General features: G+C 35.5%; 1 protein-coding gene across 7 annotated transcripts in view; it reads right to left on the reverse strand.

Moving 5' to 3' along the window:
• Window positions 1-293: 293 nt before the first annotated feature.
• DICER1 (dicer 1, ribonuclease III) overlaps window positions 294-26802 on the reverse strand; it is a 67767-nt gene continuing 41258 nt past the window's right edge. For 6 of the 7 annotated variants that reach the window (XM_068946955.1, XM_068946954.1, XM_068946956.1 and 3 more), the window contains exons 16-29: window positions 25541-25680; window positions 22894-23073; window positions 19112-19325; window positions 18552-18705; window positions 16001-16183; window positions 15603-15708; window positions 15323-15498; window positions 14241-15024; window positions 12642-12797; window positions 7848-8727; window positions 5515-5783; window positions 2720-2882; window positions 2560-2635; window positions 294-2264 (exon numbers count right to left, since the gene is read on the reverse strand). In XM_068946955.1, the coding sequence (XP_068803056.1) occupies window positions 2099-2264; window positions 2560-2635; window positions 2720-2882; window positions 5515-5783; window positions 7848-8727; window positions 12642-12797; window positions 14241-15024; window positions 15323-15498; window positions 15603-15708; window positions 16001-16183; window positions 18552-18705; window positions 19112-19325; window positions 22894-23073; window positions 25541-25680 (3647 nt within the window). In that variant the 3' untranslated portion in view covers window positions 294-2098. The remainder of the gene's footprint in view (window positions 2265-2559; window positions 2636-2719; window positions 2883-5514; window positions 5784-7847; window positions 8728-12641; window positions 12798-14240; window positions 15025-15322; window positions 15499-15602; window positions 15709-16000; window positions 16184-18551; window positions 18706-19111; window positions 19326-22893; window positions 23074-25540; window positions 25681-26802) is intronic. The other variant, XM_068946959.1, reaches the window with a different exon arrangement.

Here is a 26802-nt window from a genome sequence, read left to right on the forward strand (position 1 = left end):
TTTTTACTATTTCATTTACACTTGTTTTGTACATATAAACACTTGTCCTTTCCTCATATCTTTTTCATGACTGAGTACCAAAGAAATGCTAGAATTTGTTTACCAGCTAGCATTAGAATTCTTGCTTTCACTACTATAATAATGCTGTTTCCAAATACAAAAACTGCTCAATTTGTAAAACAAAAAGTAATTAAAATAGAATATATATAAACTTTTGAAAATTGTATTTCAGAAAAGCTTAATGCCTACCCCTTGCCACTAAGGCATTTTTCTTTTTTTTTTTTTTGTTTTTTAAGAAAGCTAGAGCTGACAGTTTGTTTTGTTTTAGTGTGCATTTGTGAGGAAAGGAATAGGGTTTTAAAAGCAGGAAATACAGTATTTACTTGTAATTTAATACATAAGACACAGCATCAAGTTCAAACTATTGTACTGGAAAACATTTAAACACCTTGCTCTGCTTTCTCAAACTTCAAGCATAATTAAACAGGGCAAAATTGCAGCAAACCTCTATTGATATTGGTGGGAATACGAGACCCACAGCTTTTTAAAAAGGTAAATTAAGAGGTATTATAGTTACAGTGCAAAAAAATTAAAATTTCAAGCATAATATATAAACATAGCACCAAAACAGGAAAAAAAAAACAATGCATGCAACAAAAGAAAGAAAGAGAAAAAGAAAAAAAAAGAACTGAGGTATTTAAGTGAAGAGTGCCTACAAAAATCTAATTAAAGAAGTATAGGCAAAGCCTAAAACATAAAAGTATGATTTCCCCCCACCCCCAAGTAGACCAAAACACCAATGAGCTAGTTTCTCTAAATTAAGGACCTAAATCACAGATGTATCAAAAGTACGGCAGTTTTATCTCAAACATCAACTTCCATGGCATTTAACAGCACAGCTTTGGTAGGTGAAATATGCATGCAACTCTGAAAAGTACAGTAAGAAATTTACGTGGAAATATCTCTAGGTCTAAAGGTGCTCCATTTGTTAAATACATAACCAACTGACTATAAAATCTGCAGCATATTTTAGGTGTGATATGTCTACGGTTAGTTTGTTAGTGACAGTTTGTACTGTGCAATTATTCATTAATGTTTCCAGTATTGGAACTATCTAGCTTGCAGGTTTGTGTAAAATTGGAATTTTAGCCAAAAGACCATATATTGTTTATGGTATAAAAAACAAAAAAAATCTGTAGACTAACCACCTCCTCTGAATTGTTAAAAATAATCTAATTACATATATATGAATAACTTCTATTATAATCCTGTAATAAGTCACAGCTATGGTAATGAGTTGTACTGTAAATATAGAGCTGTATCATTGTAAAACGAGTAACAAAATGAAGGGAATGTAAAATAGTTCATTCCAAACAAGATCAGAAATTAAAGATTATTAATGAGGGTTTATTTATTTTTAAGGCAAGAACCTTTTTTTTTTTTTTTTTTTTTAAATGCAAGACTATGTGGCATAAGGAAATTGAAATTTCATTCACCAGCATGCCAGCCATTTCAATTAAAATCTGTCCCTAACAAATAAGTGCAACAATGATTGGGAATATCATCTTAATGTAAAAAGATGACATGGAGACAGAGAGAGAGAAAAAAAAAAAAAAAGACAATACTGGCACACTTATTCTTTCTTATACCCAATCATCCAGTACAGTTTACCAACTGCTTTATGACTGGCACTAGTGCACAGATTGAAGAATTTCAAGATTACTATATATAAATCTAGCAACTGCATTAGGCATAAGCTCCCTGGCCTTCTAACACTAAGCAAAGCTGTACTGACAGTAAAGTAAAATGAAAAGACCTGACAACAATTATTCTGAACACTTGCTAAATGTTATCATTAAAGCACTCTTGTGATTAAACAAAGCAGAAGTGAGGAAAGAAGACAAGATTGTGTTTGCGCAAAAAACTATAACTACAATTAGTTCCAAAATTTTATACACATTAAATGTTTTGTTATCTATTCTGTTATCAAACAAACTTTAAATTGTCTTCAATTTGTTCCTCTCAACATCAACTTATTTAAAAATTTGCTTTATTTGTCTGCTTTTTCCCCCCATTTTATTTATTTCTAAGAGGAGTCTCAGCTGTTTGGGACCTGAGGTTGATTCGCTTTGAGGCTTCGTAGTGCTCTTCTTGCAGCTGCAGATTTGGCAATCCTGTAGCTTCTGCCAACACCTTTAAATTTTCCCTTTCCTACAACTTCCACTGTTACTCTGACCTTTCCATCGTAAGTTCTTTCTGCAGGACTGCAAAAACACACACAAAAATTACTTACTGCCTGGGCAAGTTAACGCGAAATAAGAGACCTACATTCTCTTTTCTACTGAAGTTAGAGCAGTATAGTTAAATAGAAGTCATTACTTTTCTCAGAAAGTTACAATTGGGGGGAAAAAAACAGTGTATATAAAGAACACCCTAAGTGCTTAGTGAAGAAGAAATTAGAAGTCACTCGTGACCTTTAAAAATCCTCACCGTTTTATGAAACATAGCTTAAAAATGTTTTATAGCAGCGTGTACCAAAAAAAAAAAAATTATTCTTACCTAAATTTGGCTGTCTCTGGCTCCATCTCCAGCAGCTCTCGCACTGGGGAACGGGGCACATTCGCAGAAAATTTTTCTATTAAAAAAATAAAATTGATTTTTGTTCTCTTCGTAGTACATGATACTTAATTACTATTTTTTTTCTGAAAACTGACAATACCTATTAGAGGCCTCATCATTGGATAGTACACTTGCCAAACCATTTCCAAAGACATTCCGCTATCCATATAAATGGCACCAGCAAGGGACTCAAATATATCCCCCATGGCCTTTGGTACTTCAATGTCTTCTTCTTTTTCTTCATCTTCTTCAGATCTTCTGAGCTGTTTGCAATTACAAAAAGCCGGGGGGGGGGGGGGCGGGGGGGAAGAGAAGGAGAGGAGAAGAGAGAGACATTTGCTCCTTTTAAAATAAAACAAAGATCTTCAGAAATGTAAGTTCTCTTACACCCTATCCTGTGCTGCCTCCTTTAAGTTTTTCATTGACAACTTTCCAAAGTGAAATCATTCTTTTATTCCCCAATGAAATCAAGTTGTTGGATATATCATTTTTCACATGTAAAAAAATTCCCCAAACACCATTGTATACAGGGACCTTATATGCTTTGTGAATTCCTCCTGCAATAATTCTGTAGGATTTCACCACAGGTCTGTTTTTCCCAATCAGAAACAGACTCGGCTCTACCGGTTAATATTAGAAAGCCATTCATAATAGGGAGAAAAAAAAAAAAAGAGTTCATATTTTAACTAACTCCTAGAAGGAAGCTTTGGAAGAAAACAGGATGTACCCTTCCCATACCTCCTCTACCCTAGAAGATAAGTACAGAACAAGTATTAGTAAAATAAGCCATGAGTAACTGATAACAGCAACGTCAGACTAAGTTAATATGGTATACTATAGGCACTCCTAGGTACTTTTAATGTAAGCAGGCAGTGTTCTCTTCTATACTGTTAAATTAAGATAATAGTCTATTCCCCATATAAACTTTCAGTGCATGCCAAGAGGTCTTGCATTAATCAACTCCATTACTAAAACATATTTCAAATACATATAATATACTTCCACCTAAGGGCAAACAAAGCAATGTGAAAACAAAAAGTGTCTGACCATTACTCTCTTCCATCTAAACAGAAACAAGCGTCTGTCTATCTTCTCTTCCCTCAGTGGCCAGGCTCTCACTCCAATTGGGTGAAATCCAGTTCAGGGTATAAAAGCCTATGCTAAGTCTTCATTTTTTTTAATAGTCACCACAATACTTTATGAACTAGTCCCACCCAGTATTTCTACCTAAAATAAATCAAACAAGGAGTCACTTAGTTTATATGCCCTCCAAACAGGAATTCTGATGGTAAGAAACAAATTCAACTACATTTTGAATGGTATGTTTCATTCTAAGTGCATATTCGGGCACTTTAGAGTTATACAGTACTTAAATGACAGAGGGAGAGAGAAATTAAGAGCTATACAGCAAGGGACAACAGATGTTTCAGGAGTAAGATTTGAAAAAAGAAAAGCAGATGACGCGGAGACACACATGGAGAACAGTCTAGCTGGCATGAACTGCTGAAACAAAGACTCCTGCATTAACTGTGATGAAATAAGGGTTTCAGTAAGTCAGTGCCAGACCAAGATAAGGAGCAGGCATAGAGAGAGTGAAACAAGAATTTTATTTGAAACAGCTACCTTACAATTTGGTTGCAACTTTTGTGGAAGTTTTGAGGCAATCTTTGTGCATAACAACAGAAATTGAACAAAGCCAAGAAATCACTGCTATGAGCTCTTAAAATGAGTTTCTAGACTTTTTACTTATAGCATGAAGAATATTATAAGGATAACACACTTTGATTCTCCGATGTAAAATAATTTATACTATCTAAATTTCAATGATATTTGTTAGTCATTGTTTTCTGAACCTTCCCAGAAAACATACGAATTTCACTCCTTGACAGATGCAAGGGTTGTGAACACATATACACACACTGAAGTCTTCTGATTCCCAAGATTTTAAGCTGCGTATCAGAGAGAGGAAATTATTAAAGATAACATGTTTATTTTATGCTAGAGTATTCTCAGATAGATTATTTTTTTAGAGATTAAATTAGTTTTTAAGATGACAAATCTGCTATATAACATTAAAAAAGATAACTGAGTCCATCTAGTCCTAGTTCAAATTTGACCCAGAAGGCCCTTGCTTTCATCTTCTGAGCAGCTCATTTAAATGAGTTGGATTTAGTCCATTCTCCAGCAAATATATGCTCATTATCATGAGCTTTCCTGCATAGCACAGAAATGATCTCTATTTCCAAGTGTTCAGTTAAATTATTTTTCAAGTGGTTTATTTGAAAGATGCTTATAATATTTCCCTGGCTAACAGAAATAAAGTCTTTAGGAGCATGTCAAACAAGCACTGGATTATAGTGTGATGATGTGTGCTCCAGCAGAAATCATCCAGAATAAAATCAGCACAGAACTCTGTCACAGTGCGCTACATCAAATAAGCCCTGCTTTGCGCCAAGATAGTGTTGTTCATGGTGTTGCACTGATGTCCTATCCCAAGTCACTTTTACGTGACCTAGCACCTCTTTGCTACAATTATTTTCATGGTATAGTAAGGTTTTTAGTCAATTAGTGAAGAAAATTAAGAAAAACATGGGATTAAAAAAAAAAAACACTAAGGTAAAACACTGACTGAAATCAAGTGTCACAGAAAAAACCTGGAGGGTAAACCTGGTTTCAATTTAATTACTTTTAGTGTTTTTATTCACTTTAAACATTCCAAAGATTGTATTTTATTCCGCATATTGAATGTTTTATTATCGGGAGCCACCTGCTTCTTTGGCTGCGACGTGCATAAGGCTAAAGCGTTACAAAAATGCGCATCATGCTCCGAAATTCAATGATCCAATGGCATGCTTTAAATCAGATACTGAACACATTTTTTCTACCACCACTAACCTCAGAATCCATTCCTTGCATTTCATTCTTTTCCATTTGAAACTGTACAAAGTCATCAATAACATGAAACAGTTCAGGAGAGACAGCTTTGAAGTACTTGTGGTAGTCATACTTTACAGCTAGTGATGCAAAAATGGTGTTATTGACTAGAGCGGAACGTAGGTCAGTAAGAACTCCTGGAGAGTGTTGCCGTGGGTCTTCATAAAGGTGCTTGGTTATGAGGTAGTCCAAAATTGCATCTCCCAGGAATTCTAAGCGCTGGTAACAATCTTACAGCATGGGAAATAAAAGAACATACAACAACACAAGTAAGTTTAATGCATGCATTCCTTCTAGGCCTTTCTGGATAGGAAGTTTCGTACATTGCCATGTAAATACCAGAAACTTACCAACAGTCAAAAAAGATAATGTGTGTTTTTAATACAGGTATCTTTATGAGTTTATGTTTAGAAAAATTTCTAGTGGATTAAAACACCCTCCTCCCCAGATTTGTAGCTAATAATAAAGCCGCTTTTGAACTACGCATTAATTTATGTCAGGCTAGGGAAAAAAAAATGTTCATAATGAATTAACATTTGTGCTCAAAGTCTGTAAATTGTCCTGAGATGGGAAAAAAAAAATGTATAAGTAAAATCAAGAGATTCTACCACCAGGCTGATCTGAAACAGATGATAATCAAACCTCCAAAAATGAATAAAGACATCAACATATTAAAAGGAAGATACAACCTGAGATTCTTTGATCCAATTTGCCACACATTCAGACGCCTTGAAGTGTGCTGAACAAAGATTCCCATTCAGAATGGATTCTTTTAAAATGAAAACTGAATTTGGGAAGCCTTTGCTGTTTGGATAATTGATAGGGGTTAGAGAGTTATGGTGGTCTATTTTTAGAATATAAATAAAACTAAAAAGAAAACCCCAAAACCTCTTGAAAGCAAACAGGGATAGGTGGGAGGAGAGGAAGGAAGACAAAATTACCACGAAAGTAACATGGCATAGTGAAATGACTAGAAGGAAGCCGCTTTGATAGCGGCTGAACCTAAGTCACTGCTAGATCTCAGCTACTACTCCTCGTAAAAAAGCCACCTATAACAGCAACTCAAAGTTGTCTTCCTTGTTAAGCAGAAAAGGACCTGGAATCAAGAGTTTCTGCTAACAGCATCATTTTTTCTAGATATTATGTGTCACTGTTTCCATTTGTTAATCTATATACAAAAGGCATTGCCTACTTTCTGTATCTTTTGTGAAATATTTATAAAAAGTAAATACATAAGTAGGTAATGCTATCTAGAATGAAAAATGAAAAGAACAGTTTCAGTGTTTTGTCAGAACTGTTTCTTAGTGTATTAAGATTTCAGAATGACTTATTTCTTTAATTAAAGGAGAGATTTCTTACTTCTTGGAATAAGGAACCAATTCAGTATGAGGAAAGATTCAGACTGCTGACTGCACAGGAATTTGCCGTTCACTTCAAGTAGGGTTGGAATTTTACCTTGGTTTGTTTTTAATTGCATATTATTGTAGGAAAATATTTAAAGTTTAAGAAAGAGTGAATACTAAATTATTAATTTAAATAACATAAGCAAATGTAATTGAAGACATTTGCTAACCTAGAGACGTGTATTTCTGTAAAATCTTTTGTGAGATCATGTATAGAAGCATTAAGTAGTTAACCTGAAATTAATATTTAGTCTGACTTAGTAAATATTTAAAGTCAGAGTTGAAACAGTTTACACTATAATACACTTGGACTTAAACCTCCAATTCACAACTCCAAACTAAAGTCTCTAGATTTCGCTATCATATAGACTATTTGGCTAATAAATGTTATATGGTCAAATTTTACTGTTCAGAAGTACAGTCAAAGAGTAATAGTTTTGGGATTAAATTATGGGAAAAATTTACTAAATATATTTGCAAACAGTGATAGCTACACTTCTAGAAATACACTGTAATTAAGTATGCAAGTTATGCAACTCTAATGTCAGCTAAATGGGGCTCTAACATCAGTTGTATACAACTAGTGACAGAGGGTCAGAGATGAAAAGTTCTCTTTCCTGAAGCTTGATTAAGCTTCAGTAAGTCCTATATCTGTACCAAGACAAAATATGAATCATTCATATATCAAGATACAGCTTCAACAAGTATCCCCCTCTAAATCAGTAACAAGATATTCTTTTCTAAGGTTCTTTCTGCATTCAGAGCCCATTGACTTTTTATTTTGTTAAAATAATAAGACATATCATAAAAGGACTATGTATGGGAACATAACATATACTGCCTCTCTTATATTTATAATATAGGAAAAATAGTTTCTTTAAGACAACTTACCAGTTATGGTATTGTAATGGTAAGAGGCATGAGTAAATGCCTGAAGAAGATAAGCCTTGTTCTTAAAACTGTAGTTTATTTTCTTCTCAAAGTTTTCGAAGCCAGAAATAAGGTGATTCAGAGTTTTTTCAGCATCTGGGTGATCAAACATACACCTCGGTGGAATCTTCAAAGAGCCATACTCCAGGTCTTTGTACAAAGAAGGCTCTGAATTAACCACAGAAGCAGAAAAAGAGTTTGGTGAAAGATTTTTCTGCTGACTGTTACAGTTCTCTCTGGTAGCACACAAAGTGCTTTCCCAATCAGTCCTTTTAATTACTGGGAGCACCTTCAGCCCCAACGAACACAGGAAAAGCTGAGCAGCTCTTTCACCACAGCTGGTCAGATAACAGCCCAACAAGGCTTCCACACAGTCTGCAATGCTTTTGTCAGCAATACACTGCTCTGTATGCAAGTCATATGAGATAGACTGTTTTCCTGCATCAACACCACAGTTTTCTTCTGACGGATTCCAGAAGCCCACTACAAAATCATCCTCTTCCACAGCCTTGCTAGGATCCAGATAGCACATAGCATCCCAAGAGCTATAGTCAAAATCATCGAAATCCGATGAAAACTGAACATTACCCAGGGACGACTTTTTGGGTGCTTTCCATTCATAGTTCGAATCAGTGGTTGAAAAGGGCGAGAGAGAAATTTTCTTCACAAAAGCCCCTGATCCCATTAACATATTATCAATGAATTTGATATGTTCCTGATCATACTCCAAAAAGTCATCTTCAAAGTCTGCTTCTTCCTTGGGTAACCTCCACATTAGATCTTCATCCTCCTCCTCCTCATCATAATCTTCAAGTTTACCATTAGCCAAACTCTCCTTTGTCTATAAAAGAACACAAACACACACACAAAATGCAGTCCCAAAGAGGAAAATTGTAACCTTTTATTCAGGAAATGTCATAAGAGTAGGATGTGGGTAGTATCTGCTAATAACAAGCCTCAACACTTTAAAAATTGTTATTAAAGTTCCTAATTACAGTGTCTAATCAGCATTCTAAGACTAAAATAATTGTCGTGGAGTACAAAATCTTTACTATTAACCTATAGCAAGTAATATACATTTTACGTGCAACACATGCTACATTTCATAGGAACACAGACTCATGCTTAAACTTGCACCTGATGCAAGTAATTCCTTTAAAAACCATTAAATAATATATACTTGCACACCAAGGTAAATCAAGTCAAAAAAACCCCTAAATTAACAAATTCGGAGATGTACAAAGAAACAGGTTTGGGTGCATTTTTCTCTCTAGCTGCTAAAGTAATGCTATTACAAATGTTTAATCAAGGTAATTTAAAAAAATTCTTTCCATATTCTTCCATTATAAAGTGTTTGCAAGGGTTTACTATAGCAACAGTCACCATAATCTCAGTTTTTGGATATACAACTGGAAAATGCATTCAGTGAAACAACTGCAAGAACTTCTTTTACCCTAGTGCTTCTATAATCATCACTCAAAGTAGCAAAATATATTTTTCTACATTGCCAAGTACAGTAAGTTACAAATAGTTTGTAGCCTACTTGGCAAACTAATAGAAAATAAATTTAGAGAATTAGTGTAGGAAATCTTTATATTACAAATAAAAAACAAGAGTCTAATACTGGTTAGTTGGCAAGAATTTAATGTTTGTGTGGCTGACAGTCTCAATAGCATGTGTTAGGGATTCAGTAAGTGATTTAGGTATTTGAAGAAATCAGACGTAGACCAATTTTTGGTTCAACATTAGAACCACAATACAAGTTAATGACTCTTAATTTTAACAGTGATGAAATCTCTCCAATTTGTCACCTATTTTATAATACTGCCAGGATTTGAAGAGAGCAGGTTTAAGAATGGAAGAACAGAAGCTACCGCTCACTTCAGTATGATTGGGATGTTGCTTATTTTCATAAGTATTAACGTATACATTAAGTCATGAAGTAGGATAATAATGCAATGCAAAGGTAACTAGTATTAACCCCATCTACTAAATGAGTACATATTTGTTTTATTTCAGTGATACTGAAATACAATTTAAACTTCAGTTTAGCCTCACCTAATTAACAGAAAACTGAAAGTTGTCCCTAATTTTCTACTTTGTACCTATCTACAACAGCAAAGTAATAATGTCTCATATCTCTTCCCTGCTCATCTCGGCCAAAATGATACGAACTGAAGTATGTTATACACTGAGCAGTGATGCCCAAGCTATACAATACTGTACAATTTGCTATGGCCACAATCCAGGAAAGCACTTAGACATATTAACTAAATGCACAAGTAGTCCTCCTTACATCAGAAGGAGGACTCACAGGCTCAACCCTGCATCACTGATATCAATGGGAATTCTGCCACTGAATTTGAAAGGAGCAAGATCAGATTCAAAGTGCTTTTCTGGATTGGGTCCTGAAAGCCAATACCATTTTGAATCAAGTGAAATAGCCTATTTCTGCCCTCAATCCATACATGTCAAACTGTAGGTCTCAGCTATCTAATCCTGAGAATCTGTGAACCAGATGCTAATGCTGGGGACCTCTCCCTTTGGGCCAAATGCACAGCCCTTTAGAGCTGTGCGTGTGTGGCAGCAGTAAGGCAGACTAAGCAGTGCTCAAAACTGTCCAAAGGTCAAACAGATCACAACCTTCCTCATCATGATGGAGCACCTCATCATGATGGAGCAGGTTTAGTAGTGAGAGAAAAAAGGGTGGCTGTAGAAAGCCATAGTTCAGGCACATCTTGCCAAAAGATTTTCTGTTGCTTATTATTTATCCAACTGACACACAAAAATAATCCAACGGACACATAAAAAGCAGCCAAACTTTAACTGTTCAGTAACAGATAGCAAAATGTGATCTAAAGTAATTATTTTGGATATTGGTAGCAGCATGATGATCAAGGCAGGCTAATTTATCTAGTCCCAGCTAAAGCTAGCATTGATTTTTGCGTATCATTTTGCATCACTGTTACATCTGTCACTAAAATGAAAATATAGTACCTGAATGAGCGATGTCCACATGGAAGATTAAAAACAAATTGCAGCTTCAGTGTCCGTTTTTGCAAAAATTTAAAAATAAACTGATAAATTACTTTTTCACTACGATTTCATTCACAACTTTCCTAACTAAAATTAATTTTAATTAACAGGATAGCTAAGTGAACTACCTTAACACCACCTGCATTTCATTTCTTACATTAAAAAAACAAAAAATCAAAAACTAAATAATAAGAATGTACTGAAGTAAAGCAGCTAGTTTGTTTCTTTGAATCATTTCACAGCAGTTCAGAAATAATCAAAAATTAATCGCAGAACAGAAAAGCTTTTCTTACGAAACATCTGCTTGATTTTAAATAACTTACGGCCACTTGCATTTCAAGCTAAATGTATTTAAATGTTTCTTTCATGCTTCTTTGAAATTAGCTATTTGATAAAAATCAAAAAACTGGTTTATTACAGGGAAGCTTCTAATGCTTAATAATGCCAAATGTACCAACATCTCTAGGATGTTTTAGTAACAATTTAAAGAGTTATGAGGTTTCTAGCCCCAACTACAGACCATCTCCCAGAGGGCCAAGAATGAAATTTATATCTGAGACTGCAAAACATCTGGATTGCCCGTTGGTACAAAAAACACATCTTAGCTAAATCATTGTCTGTATTTTGGACTGTAACTGTGTATTTTATTTACAAATAAACTGTAGCTAGCAAAGAGGAACAGGACATTCAAGAGTTATGGAGAACTGAAAGCTTTTTAAAAGCAAAGACTACCTCTTGTCCCAAATGTGCTATTTTATTTTTAGAAAGGTATAACAGTAAGTCTTTTTGAAATGAAATCTTGGCACAATAGAGAACTATAATAATCAGGGCATTTTATTCTGCAGTAAACATTTATTTGCACAGTACATCTAACAGGCCTCTCATGTGCCCTCTGGTGGTTCCACAAGCTGAGTACGGTCTTCAGAATTGCATGAAAACACCCCACAAACAGAAAATGCCAAACCATTCCCAAAAGCTTAAAGAATGAGTTATTGACTGCTGCGATCAATGATATTTCTTAAACATTCACTTTAACTCTTAGCATACAATAAGTATAAACAGTAAATAATTTGGATAGCTGCTCACTGAGATCAGTCATTCTGAAGCTTTCACTGACAGACAATGATGGAGTCTAGGTCCGCATTTTATTTTTGCTGAGGAGTAGCTCTCAACCATTCCCATGCTGTAGCTGAGAGCTGACTGAGAATCTTCTCAAGGCAGTTATAATTCTGCCACAGCACTTTGAGAATATCAACTCCTGTTTATATATTCTGCAAAGGTGAATTCACTATTTATTGAAAGGCAGACAGACAGAAAGGGTCTTCTGTAAACACACATTACACCAAAAACACTATTCAGTTTAAACTTTGGGAGAAATTTCAGAACATGCCTTTATGAGTTCATCTGGTAAGAACAAGAAGCAAAAAGGCTTCCTCTCTGCTCTTCTATTAATATATATACATTAATTACTGCATGATATTCAGCAAGTTTCCTTACTTTGGGTTATATTCAGGATCAGGTTTCCTCTCATTTTCTATAAGTTATGGTGAAGTTTTACACAGAAAGGAAACAAAGACGTAGAATTATTTTTTTCAATTGAAAATAAAATAAAATATTTGGCCAGGGGAAGGTAGAGGAAAGAGAATACAGATCACACTCATTGGAATATACTGATATATGGAGACAATTATTCTTCATCATAGCTAAACAAAATCTTACCATTTCATCTTTCTCCCATTTATCAGTGTTGCTCTTGTCCTGGTTTACTACGTAACCAGGAGGAAGCCAATTGACAGGAGGATCAAAAATTGATACCACCATACGGCTAGGCAGTCCTTTCTTTTTCCCAAGGCGATACAAATTACAGTTGCTGACCTTCAAGAAAAATATTCCGATAAACCTCTGGACACACATTCATATAAAAATATTGGTTAAAAAGACAAAGAACCAAGCCAATTTATGTGATCTTGTCCCATTATATATTTCCTCTAGTTCTCAAAAGGGTTACTTATCAGCTTTCTTAATACACTACAACCAATCCACAGCAAAGGTATAGAATTTTTTTTTTTGTTTGTTTGTTTTTTAAAGTCAGGCATATAACATGTGACAATTTTAATTAAAGAAATCTGATAGATTAAATTCTCTTTGTAAAGCAAAATTATTGCCAAGTTCAGAGTAACAAGTTCAGACTAAGTGTCTGTCCAAGTGTCATTAATTACAGCATTAATAATCAAAATTCAGACTAGATTTGGAATGAGAAATGATTGCTGTTATGGGTAAATTGACCTGAATTTTGGCAGCAGAAAACATCAGAACAGTTCTGTACAGCAAATCTTATTTAAATTAAGTCATAAACCAGATGTCATTTTGATACCTTCTCAAATTATTTTAAATATTTTAAAGGAAAGGAAAAAAAACACACACAATCTTCCTTTTCCTTTTGAACTACCAACTTCTGATCTTCATTTCTCAGTTTAAACACACTTTTCATGTTTAAGTCTTGAAATTTGTATCCGAGTATTCAAATGAATTTTACTTGACCTGTGCAAGTTATTTAGCCTTCCTTATATTCCTCGATTAAACAACTATTCAATCATTTAATTCTCAGGGTGATACATTTTATTAGAGGAAGACAGTCAAATCCTTAGCATCTGATTCAAGACATCACATTATATGAAATAAAACTTTCACATGATTGATTATTCCAGAATTTTAAAACAGCAGTAGAAGAGACTCTGCTCACTACCATTTATGTTTACATTAAAATACTTAATACTTCAACAGTTAAATATTTAACAGTTTTGATGTAACAATTTTGAAAGGTACTTTTTGTTTTATTTGTTAATGCTATTATAGGATGATGCAAAAGCTTTCATGGAAGGTAATTTATTAAGGAAATAGCTGAAATGCCAGTAAAGCTACAACTGAAGGCTCTGTGCAGCTAACTCCCAACCCTTCATTCAAGGGCTCTTGTTAACGAGTTTCTGGTCAATACAGCTCTAGAACTGTCCAGCAAACATGTCCTCACTAACTGAAAACTTTTGGTCCTATTTAGTCCTATCTCTCCTTATGCTGGTAATCAGCTGATTTAGATTTAGAAATGAACAGTAAAAAAAAGTTTCATCAGTGCCAGATAATGTAACATTAACCCTGTCATCCTGTATTTTTACTCCTAACATGCATGCTACCAAATGCATAATCAGTAAGGCTGTGGATCGAAATCACCTTGGGGCCATTCAATCTTCATGTAAATTTTTGATATATGCAGCTTGTTACGGCCAGCATTTTCCCCAATATCACTGGATCGCTACTACTTACTTTTTTGCTTCTCATATACGATAGCCGTCCCTCATGAGCATCAGGATAAGTGCAAAACAAGTATGTAGTGATGGCATGCTTTAAAAATGAATCACCAAGCATTTCAAGCCGCTCCAGATTAAATCCATCACTAGCATTTGAAAGAGTCAAAGCTTGAAGAATGAGACCAGGATTGGGGCCAAGAGTTTTTGAGGAGTATCCACTGGAAGGGCTCTTTAAAAAATCCACTCTGTCTTTTGAGAAATTAAGAGCTTTTGAAGTACTGGTGGTCACTGCCATTTTGGGGCATCCATCTGAGGTAGATCTGTTAGCATTTCCATCAAGGTATTTATTACTCAGTAGAGTACATTCATTGCTGGGCTTGGGCTGGTTCTCACTGCTGTATAAATTCTGAATGGGACATGAGGTAGTTGGTTGTACAGGTATTTCCTGCCTGCAGTAATTCAGCTGATTTCCTTGGCAAAAGTCTCTGTTAACTAAATCACAATTGCCATTGGCAAGATTTTTATTATAAGAAACACCATTAATTGCCGCAAGTTCTGCCGAGACATCAATTTGGAGTTTACTGGGTGACTCATGGAGCAATGTTCTGTAATTCACAGACATTTGGTCATGCTTTTCTGCAGAAGAGGTTCTATTAGCACCTTGTTGTGCAGCATTTTCAGGGACTACAATTGTGCTGTGCTTACAGTAATTTTCATTCTCTACCAAAGAGGAGCTAGGAATAGAGATGAAGGATTTGCTGTCAATAGACTTTTTCCATCCAAAGTCCAGGTTAGGATATCTGTAAAGATATATGCTGATTTTGTTAAAGGAAAATATGACAAGAGAAGAAAATTCTTATGCACGTACATATTTTTTTAAAAAAGTAATGTTCTTCTGAAAGGAATAGTGACTGCAGCATCTTCATAGATAACTGAATAACATTACCCACAATCAAGTCTCTTCTAATTACATCTTTCACTGAAAGCTGAGTCAGACAAAGGGTATCAGTTTTAAATTCATACAATCAGTTGCATATTTGCACTTTGTTTTTCAATAAAGTGAGATATCAGAAGTGAGATATTGGAAAAAATACACACCTGAAATCTGCAGGAAGTGATTTAACCCCTACACCAGCATCAGTGGCTGTTTGAGCTCTTAGCTCCTCTGCTGTCAACAGGCAGTGCAGGCGATAAAGTATGCTGGGAAGGCAAACTGCTTTTCTCCACAGTGATGCTGGAATAGGATGGATAGCACAGAGCTCTGGAACCAATATCTGGGGTGGGGGTGGGGAAGGGTGAGAAAAGAATTTTACTTTTAAAGGTAGTCTTCAGAACATAGTTAGAGAGAAACAACTTGAATCAAGTACTTCTATTTTACCTGCTTATTCTGCAGGCTTTCCCACTTTGCTTTCCTCTTCTCGGCACTGCTTAGTGGAAGTGCTTTCCCCTTCTGGTTCAAATGGCGAGGAGTCAAAAGATTAAGTCTAAGAACAAGTGAAAATATTTCATTATATAAAAATTTTTTGAATAGCGTAAACTTTCCAAAGTGACTGTTCATTCTGAGTATCCTTAACACACTGCGAAGTGACAGCACAGCTACCTCTGGAAAAAAATGGACTCTTACATTACAGTTGTTATGACACAAGTTAAGCACCTCCTCTAAAATTCAGTAATTATTTTAGAACCATAAGCCATCAGCTTTATCACATTATACCAAGACAAAGAAAATCACGATTTGCTGTCAAACTACAAGTGTCAAGCAAGTAAGATTATTACCTTGAAGATGTGTGGTCCACATCCAGCAGTGGCTGGTTGAGATTGGTCAGGTCAAGATTATACTTTGTTTTATAATATTCAGCAAAAGTTTCATATTCAGGGGAAGGGAATTTACTGAGTGGAGTAAGATCAGTGTATACATCAGCTACGTAGAATCGATGAGGCTGATCAAAATTTCGATACCTAAACAAAAACATAGTTTGGCATATGTTATATCCTTAGAGTAAAGCCTGTTCCATCTTCTCGATGCTGCAACATAGTTAAGATGCTAAACCATCAAATAACTCACCTGATCTTTTTTGTAGAAACCAACTTGTTTGGCTAAATCAAATAATAAGTAAATTGCATGCTATAATATAAAGAAGAATAAAGTCAAGCTATACTCTATGCAACTTCCTGTGCAGAGATATTTAAATAAGATGGAAGACTCAGGTCTTCAAAAATCTAATATATAATCAAGCTTTGGACAACTACTTCAAAGTAATGCTGCAAATGATAATTTCTTAATTCCAAACATTTAACAGTTAAACTTAATTTTTAAAGCCTGGCCTCCTGAAGCACTAGGGTCAGTAGAAATGGAGTTCTACCTCACACTAAAACTGTAAAACCGTGATTCTGAAGAAGTTTCCCTTCTCTCTCCCTTGACACATAGCCTGGCTTCTGGGTTGCTGCTTAAACTAATAACTGTTCTTCTAAAGCGCTAGAACAGTCACAAGTAGAGACGTGATATATGCAGGTGTCCAGTATGTGTAGTGAGGCTAAAATCTCTCGGATACTTTGTAGGTATAAATTTGTTGACTGATACACTACACTACTTATTAGATCTGGGTTCAAGAAGGAATTTCATCCTACATGAAATCACCAGGGACTTTGTTGTCGTTATCTCTCTCACAATATACAGTATGGACTACTGACTAGAATTGTTTCAGAATCTCAAACAAGTCTTCCATTACTGGAAAAACCTAGCAACCTGGCAATACACATGATCTTGTTTTTCTTCCTGCGTTATACTACAGTTTTGGCTTTCATCACTTTGCTATATGTCTAAATTTTGTTGTAGAATCTTAGCATTTTGTAGCACTTATTGAATGCGAACATGCAGACCAAGTGTTCTGCAAACCACCCTAAATTAAAAACCTATTTCAGAACTGCCCTTAAATGGGGGGCAGCTACAGTTGACCAAAATAACAGACCACTCTGTGTAAAATACCTTATGAGATGCACTCAGTATTTGATTTGCATGTTATTTTTTAGAAAGATCAGAATTCAGGTAGAACTGTACCAATGCACGGACATCACATCATACTTCTCCCCCAAGGAGATAATAACCAAGTGAGAGAGAACAGGATAAGCATGTATTTCCATTGTTGTTATGTTTACTGAATACAGAAGTACTTGGAAATTTGATATGACTTCTCAATGTACAAAACAAGGTTAAAACTCCCCCAGGCCTGAACATTATCAGACAGCAACTAATGAATTTTCATGAAAGAATGTGTACTCAGCTGCCCTCTCCCTTCCTCCCAGCAAGGAGGGTTGAGGGGAAACACTAGTTTAGCCACTGCATCCAGATCTTCAGATGGGTGAAATACCATAGCTTCACCAAATCCAGGAACCATGCTAGTTTATACCACCTATGAGCTGCTTCCATGGTGTCAGCTCTGACCACATGAAGCAGTGCTTATACAGTGATGGTCCCTCGTTATTTTTGTACACTAGCATTTTTACCACTGCAGTCACCTGCAGAGATGTACTGAGAGGAAGACATTTAAAGAAGGGGGAGGAAAAAAAAAAAACCTCACTGATGTGACCAACACAAAGTACTAATATTTATTTTCACAGATGTGACCAACATAAAGTACTAATATTTATTTTCCAAGTATATTCTGCAGCTATCATTGTTTATAGTGCAGTGAGCACAGGCACAAGTCAATCAACCTATTTATTTTTTTAAAATTATATCAAACAATACAGAGAATAATTAAGCCTCCATAAAACCTACCAATTCTGGAGAGCCTTTGCATATCCATTGCATAAAATGTTATACGTTTTTTCTCTAAATACCATTCAACAGAAAGATTGTTTTAGTCTGAAGTCTTAAATGATCTTTTTCACTTGCTACTTTTTTCCAGCTACCAAATATCATGCCTTTGGCAGGTTTTTGGTGTGAATAAGCAGTAACCAGAGAACAGGACACCCACTTAATCTCTTAAATTAAAATTAGTTTCAGCAAGCCAATTATTGGTGGTGAAGTCACAACCAGAAAGAATACTGTGCACCTTTTGCTGTGAACTTTTAATATTCCTAATAAAAAGGGAAGGAGTCTTGTGAGGCCTAAACATTGTGGCTAAAACACACTACATAAAATTACCTATTGATGATTAAAAAAAAAAAACCACAAACCTGAAAATATATGTTGGTGTTCTAACTAATTTAATAATGTTTCTTACAAGCAATTCTTCTGTTGTAAACACTGACATCCCTTTACGACAACCATTTATATAGACATAATTCGTACATACCTAAAGGTCATGCTATACACAGTGCTCACCTTGGAATGATAACTGCATCCTGGTAATCTTCTAACTTGAAAATAAATGGCATTTCTTTTGTATACTGTGTACTGGGAATGCCTGTACGTGCTTCAGATTTTTCAATGTCTTCCATAAACTTAAAGTCAATGTCCAAAGTGCTGGAGTCATCAACTTAAAAAGAAAGTGCATAATTCAGTTATGCAGGAAAGAGTTTTCCAGGTTGAATTTTTCTGGCAAGTTGCACATTACAATATTTTTTCTTATTCTGTACACATTTGATTGTTTTCATTTCACTTGTTTTCATGCATCCCCCAAAAACGTCAAAAGAAACTCTTCTTGCTCACATACTGATTTTGGATCCTTGTTCAGTCAGCCAAAGTCTACTATATATCATCTCACATCAGTAAATTAAAATTAATTTGGAATTGTGAAGAAAAAATAAAATACAACTAATATAAATCTTCACAGCACCACACACGGTATCATTTCCACAGGTAACACCTGAAACTTAACATAAACATCAATAAATCTATTGCTAAGGGAACACAAAGTAAATATTGAAAAACGCTATTCTTACCAACATTAAGAGGTAGAACGCAATAGGCTGAATCAGCTTCTGTGGGTTTGAACTCTAGTGCAGGTTTCTCAAGACGAAGAATATGTGAAAAAATGTACTGGTGGAGTCGTGTTATTAACTCAAGCATTTGCAGAGACAAAGTAAAACCAGATTTCTTGAGCTCAATAGATATTGTAACCTCTCCAGAGCGAGTATACACAGGAAAATGAGGAATCTAAGTAAGAAAAAATGAGATCAAGAGAGAAAATTCTAGAACTGTATTCCTCTACAGGGTACTTAATGTTTAGTTCAGACACTACATATGAAAATTTAAGTGTGCAAAGACCAATGCTGTCATTGTGCTATCAAAACAGTCCTGAAATCAATTTAAATATCAGAAAATTAAGCAGCCTGTCAGCCATTTGAAACATGACATATGGCTCTAACTCGTGCCTCTTTCATGGCGGGAAAGCAGACCATACGCTAAACCTGCTAAGGTCCCAGCCTCTTGAAAGAGTACGAGGTTAGTCTAAAGGTACCATTCCACAACAGCTTAAGTTGCATAAGTTGGCATTCTCCCGCCACGCTTTCCTGTGCTCACCTTTGAGTCAGAGCTAGCGCGTGCCTGACCCCACAGCAAACTGGATCAGGAAACTACACTAGCAACAAACCAACCACACTGCTGAAAAACTACCATTCCCCCCTCCAAGTTCTGACAATTTAGCTGGCTAACTACCTACCTCCCTGCACAGTCACGTGAGTGACTGCTAGGTATGGGAACAAGCAGTGCTGACGCATCATCTTATGCTGTCGTGGACTTGCCCCTTGCCACGCTCACCTCTACAAACATGTCTGTAATTTAATAATCTGGAATTATTGGTCTTTGCTAAAGAGACATAGCTATTAGAGAGACAGTTCCTAAAAGCTTTTTCAGAAAATCTGACCTTTAGTGCCCTTCAATTATATAGGAGTTTTTGAAGGCTTAAAGAATGACTCTTTTTAATAGCTCATGAAGAGCTTTTCTCTTTATAGTTAAGTAAAAATGGAAAGTTTTTTTCCCCTCATTAGGGAGAAAAAATGAGAACAAGCATACAATAGAAAACTTACTTTCAAAAGATTTTCCTTAGCTGAGGCTCATCTACAAAAAACGTCTTTTTAATAAAAACTTTCTAAAATATCTAGCAGCTGGTGCAGCATTTCAACTTCTTCCTTGTATCAGCTCTGAAGCCTGAAGGCTCTTCCCATTTTAGTTAAAGCACGACCTAGAGCGCACAACTAGAATGTGTACTGCTAACGCTTCAGGTATTTCTCAACACTGAATCCTCCTTATGCTGCAACATTCCAAGGAAACATGCATTACAGCAAAAGGATTAGGAAAAGAGTCATCTTAGGAACAGTGGAGATAGAACTGATTTTGACTGTGAAAGTTGCTCAACAACAGCAGTGTAATTCTTCCAGGAAGGGGAAACAATTTCAAAATCTACCTCTTTGGGAAAATGGTGGTGGGATTTGATCACAAGCTTGACTAATCCATCGTTCTGATGCTCCTTGGCACTTGAGGCACCAAAATGTTATGTTTGCATCACCATACCACTGTACAACAAGCAGCATCATCCCATTTGTGCTGGCCACTGTATCAACTAAAGACCAGTCCCCACCTCACTCTGTTTTATGTTTTTTCTTCTTTCGATCTGTAATATATTTGATCCATTTGATTTAATGAAGGAATAAAGTTTTCCCAGAGATCAAAAGGAATTAGACTAAAAGATTCTATGTTGAATTACATTTCTTTAATGGCTAAAACTCTTAGCTACTATTTTCCATATTTGGGGGGGGGGGGGGGAGGGAAAGCAAGCTCTCTATTTCAAATAATCTAGACTTGCACATTGGTCAATCAAGGAAGTCACGACACATTTGCAAGTCCCCCACAGCTGTGCAGGACCAGGAGAGAGAAATAGAAAGAGAAGTTCAGCTGTTACATGAAACACTGGAAATCCCAATATCAAAATACTCCCTGGTTCAGAGCCATGTAAAACATTATTCTTCAGTTGCAACTCAACTGCAAAACAGGAAGAGCAGGGGAAATCTTCAAAGAGCACCATTAGTGCCTCTTGTTTCTGCATCTTAACATGACTTGCTGCAGATCACGGAACAGGATATCTGACTTGACTGATTATCACTAGATTCCATATGGCTACACATGGATGGTTCTGAGGATCCTTTCTGTGTTTTTATTTCAAGATATAACTCTGAAAGCAGCTGAAGTGAAGTGTAAGTACATGTATAAAGAAGTTATGGAAATCTGTCTCCCAAGCATCTGTCTTGTGAAGTGGCTTCCAAAATAAGCATGCAAAGATCCAGTCTGAAAATAAAGTTGGCTTTCAGTATGTTACTGCTTCTTCACTTTTTCACTATATAACATCCAGGTAAATCTGCAAATATCACCTAATTTTGCACTGAAGTAAGTGGTTTCCCATCCCCATAGGAAAGATTTCTCTTGACACTTCTGAGAAGATCCATACATGAAAATGAAACTGATACAGAAAACTAACAATTTTATTTACATTATAGAACTTTCATAAAAGATGACAAGAAAGTCTTACACAGTGATATTCTAGATCTCTGCAAGTCTTTAAATAGATAATACTTATTTTGACTATCAGGTGAAGGATTCTCTGGCAAAAAATAAAATAAAAAAATAAAAAAATTCAGAAAAATCCAATTGGTATAAAGTGTTTTCACAGTATCTGCCAACATATGAAAGCATTTGCTTCCTTCATCACAACTTTGATTAAAATGTTAATTACAAACTACTTTATGGTAAAAGTATTACCATATTTCTTATGATTCAGGTGAAGACATGAAATCAAAAGGCAACTTTGGTATGGATTTGTAAGATTACGGGCACAGTCTTATCAGGCTGAACATTTTTAGGTCTTTGGAGCAACATCCCTAAGATCTCTTTCAAAACTTTGCTCCCAGATTTCCCCATTTTTTCAGAGTAACTGAACTTTCCTGGAGACTTCTGATGCGAGGAACTTCTAACAGTGTGCGCTGTTTTTGGTAGCAATGGCTGAGGTTATTTTCAGTATTTATTTCTCTTATGCTTCCTCTGAAAGCTTCTCATCTTTAGTAACAGGAATGCCAACCACGTGCTTAGATTCGGCCTGTTATAGACAGTCCACAACATAGCTTCCTCGCAACTAATTAACTAGGAATTCACTACCCTTGGCACAAAAGATTTCTAAATCAAGATGGAAACAGAAAGTATGCACTTCAGGTAAGAGCACAAGTTACAAGATGATTTAATTTGCACTCTGATCACATTGAACCCCTCCCAGAGATGACTACCTTTTAGGGCATTGCACCAGTTTTGACTAACACAGTCAACTTTTGCTGCTGCTGCAGATTGGGAATGCTGAGAGAATTTATTACAGTGGTTTTCACATGCATAAAGTAGTGCTGCAGGCAATCTCTGCAGCTGAAACCCCACTCCTATCATACCTCACACAAAAAAGAAGGAATGTTTTGAATGTGCCACTGCAAAAGAATAGAAAATAAAATGAGAACAAAAGCTCAGGACAAACAGGACAGCTTTTTCCATTACTAGAGAAATAAAATAAAACAGTGATCAGACTAGATATTATCACTCATTTTATGGCAGTTACTTGATATAAACAGCACTTATCATGATATGGTCATTTCCAGCCCTTCAGTTTGGGGCAACAAGGTGACAGGGAAGGGAGTGAGGAGAATCACAAGTTATAAGGCATATAGAATACGGAAAGGAGCTAGCTCATCACCTGAGGTATAGGTTTGGCTGTCAATATTCCAAAACATCTTGTTGTATCTTCAGGAGGGTACAGCTTTCGCCTCCTGAAGTTGAGCTCATCAGGTAGAGGAGTAGTTAACACCATTCCTATTACATACAGGTAACAAGGCTGATCAGGTTTGGGATAACTATCCCTCAAACATTCTGGAATCTAAAAAAAATAAGACACAAAAATAAAATAAAATCAAAAAGAAAAAAATTAACAGGACTAAATCAGCAAAATGCAACTAAATGCTATTCCTTGAACAAGCTTTCATATGTTTATTAAGAAAGGTGGTGCTAAAAAAGGAAGAATAAGAAAATTAACAGACTTAAGTAAAAAAATATTTGGTCAGTAGCCTAGCCTGGCTTGGCAGTTATGAGATATGACTGAATAGTAGCATTAAAGAAAGTGCAGTGCTCCATGAACCTCCTGTTTGCAGAGTCAACTTCCACCACTGCATTCACGCCGTGTTAAAAACCCAGGTCTAACAGTAGAACAGATATAACTTCACCATCAACACAACTGAAGTTTTGATGCCAGTTTCCACATTTTGCTAGTAACTCTGAAGTACCTATTTATGTCCAAGCTCTTTGGACCTCAGCAGAGGAGGTGGGCAAAAAAACCCAGGCATTTAAAAAAAAAAAAACCCACACACAAATTCATTTTTCATATAGATTTGGCTGAATTATAATTTCCAGATCCATTAACACAGACAGTTTTCCACATTTGGGAATAGCTTTACTGGAAGAAAGATTTTCACATACTGGGGTAAACACACACACTGCCCTTGTTGCCCAGGCACTGCACTACACTGACATTTTTTTTTTTTTAATTCTAGCTTGTAGATTTGAGTACTCAAGTAGATTTGAGCAGCCATGAGGCCAATTTAAAACATTAATTTTGCAGCTCATGTTTGTCACAGTTCTTAAGAAACTGCAGTTCATGTTTAGTAGGAGTTCATTACTTTGTAGGCCTCAAAAATGATTCTTTTGTTTATCTAGAAATTAGCTGCAGTACATACAGCCCTGGATTTTAAGAGTTATATTGTAGCAAAACTGGTCTTGGCTTAATGGAAAATTACTCATAAGTTTAATAACTATACTAAGCCCAAGAGGATCTTGGCGACCTTAAACATTTGCCAAAATTTCTTTTCCAGATGTGAGAAGTTGAGAAAAAACAAGCAAAAAATATTCTTGAATTCTGTAGGAAAAAAAAGAAAGAAAGAATGACGCATCACTCAACAAATCAACTCCTCTGAATGAGAGATACTATAACTGTCCATTTTAAGAGTGGTCCCCATTCCAAAAATCAGTAGTTGCTGACAAGAAGCACCAAGAAACACCTTGCAAATATTCAGACTGGTAAGTTTGATGTCTTGCAAGAGAAAGGTTTTCACACCTATCCTTCCTTCTGTAATATTCTTTATGATGCTACAGTATACTTAGACTTTTCTAATAGCCAGTTAAAGTACTGAAAAATTGAAACATGTGGAAGATGTCAAGAATGTATTTACTTAAGGGCTATCACCATAAGTGAGGCTGCCTATAAATGTACAACCCAACACCATAAGCTACTACTGGGAGCATAAGTGACATTCCTAGATGTGACCTAAGGCTGCATCTAGGACATTCTTTGTGAAATATGCAAAGAATATCCCACAACTTACTCCGAAGGAGTTACCTGTCCCATTCAGAGACTCTTAGGCAAAGACAACTGCAGGGGAAGAAGGGGGTTCCTAACAGTTACAAAATACTCTAACAAACATGCTACTCTGCAGTTTCTCTCACATTCTCCTACTAATAGGTGTTGTATTGGACTTTTTAGTCACTAACACAACTATAATAGTTTGTAACAGGTATATGGATAAATTACTTAATATTCTTTTTATAGCTCTGCGTTATTACGTAATCCCCTTAGAGCATTCAGTGTAATGTTTAGAACTTTTATTTAAAAAGTAAAAATAGTAAAAGTATATTTGATATTATAAGGGTCCAACCAAAAATTCTGAAACCTTTCATTTGATCAGTGCAGTGACCAAACTAAACCAAGCATCTTAAAAAAAAAAAAAAAAAAAAAAAGTGAGTAAAGGTGCAAATTCTGCATTGAAGGCCTGGTAGATAACTTTGAACCCAGGACACCTCCATCAAGCTTATAATTTATTTCCCTAAAAAGCTAGTAGTTCTTTCTTTACTGTAGTATATTTACCAGAAAGCTGAAGCTTTTGATGGATTACTAGCACGGGACGTTATTTTTGCTGCTATAGCTGGGAGAAAAAAACTACACAACTAGAAAAATACAGTCAACAAGCTTTATAAAAAGCATGCTTTCCTTTATTTCAAAGTTTGTTTCACTTTGCAGGTCTACACAACTTCTCACTCCCACACTTGTTGCTCATCATCTTAAGAAGAATCACCCAATTCTTTGATATACAGGTATTAGGAAAACGTGCTCCTATAAGCTCATTCAGGAAACAGTGTAAGTTTCCATACAGTTAACACTGCAAATATTTTGACTGAAATAGAAAATTGGTCCTCAGGATTACTCATCAGATAAGACTAAGAGTTAGCAATTTTGTCTTCTTGTTAGTACATAAAGTATTAGATTGGAGATATGGACAGCGCTAAATGATACTAACAGCTTTAGGATAACACTGTCTTCGTTTTGTAGAGCCTGGCCTTCCTGGAACACTTGTTTCTTCCTCATCATGTAAATCAAGCTCCTCCTCATACTTAACCGTTTCTTTCCCAACTGGCATCAAATGATCATCCAGTTCACCTGATTATTATGAAAGAGTAAATAGAAATAGCATTAGGAACAATCAAATCTTGCTCCCTTCAAATATTATGCAGCAGATAAAATATTTCAGGAAAACAAGTCTAAATTTTTTGTTTCTTTTAAACAGGCTTACAGAAGCAAGGCTTCGTAAATAAGAGTTGCAATAGATTATTTTAACTTCATTATACTTTTTCCAAAGTTGAATTTTTTTCAAGCAAAAATAACTGACAGTAGAATTCTCTCAGAAATATCATTTAAAAATTGAATTCTACGATGACAATATCAAAGACAAATCAACTCCTTGTGCCAATAAAAACCAGCCAGCAACTGAAATACTTCATTAGAATGACTCAAAGAGTTACTCCAAGAAAAAGGAAACAATTATATTTCTCTATCTTTCTGAAAAGGGCAATACTACTGTTGAATGTGCACTCTCAGCCCTGAGTTGAGTCACCACAGCATTATTCCTGGATATGTTTATTGGTATGAATCCAATGATCAAAAGGTTTAATTCACCAGATAGTCTTCCAATTTTATTTGCTTAAAGATGTACATATACCTCTGTACTGCTTCAAGGCATTCATAATAATCTGGAATACTCTTAAAAACAGTCCACAATAAAGAATATGCTCTAGTATTTTTATTAGAGACAAGACAGTTGAAATAATCCTGGAATGTCCTATTTTTAGGCCACAACTTATGATGCAGTAGAGAACACAATAAATTGTGCTGTATATTTTATAATTTTCTTTGCTACAGCTCACTTCAAAAAAGTTATTTTTTGGTGCCAATGTATATAGCTCACAATCTATAATCAAGACCTGCTAGAGAAAATGATTTTTTTCTTCTTTATGTTAAGTACATTCAACATCAAAATCTGTTTGTTTTTAAATGAAAATTGCATTCACTGTTTAACGCCATATGCGTTCAATGACACTATTTCACTGGCAAACTTGACGCTACACATTTATAAAGGTATATGCTAAATTATTAATTACATGATCACATGACAAAACATGGTGAGGAAAAAGAGGAGATTAGGAACTTCTAATGGTTAAAATAAAAGCATATGGGTATCCATAGCTTCCAAATAATCTTCAGTTTCTCAAATACAAATAGTTC

The sequence above is a fragment of the Struthio camelus genome, chromosome 5 (genome assembly GCF_040807025.1).
Source record: "Struthio camelus isolate bStrCam1 chromosome 5, bStrCam1.hap1, whole genome shotgun sequence".
In the NCBI taxonomy this organism is placed as follows: Eukaryota; Metazoa; Chordata; class Aves; order Struthioniformes; family Struthionidae; genus Struthio; species Struthio camelus.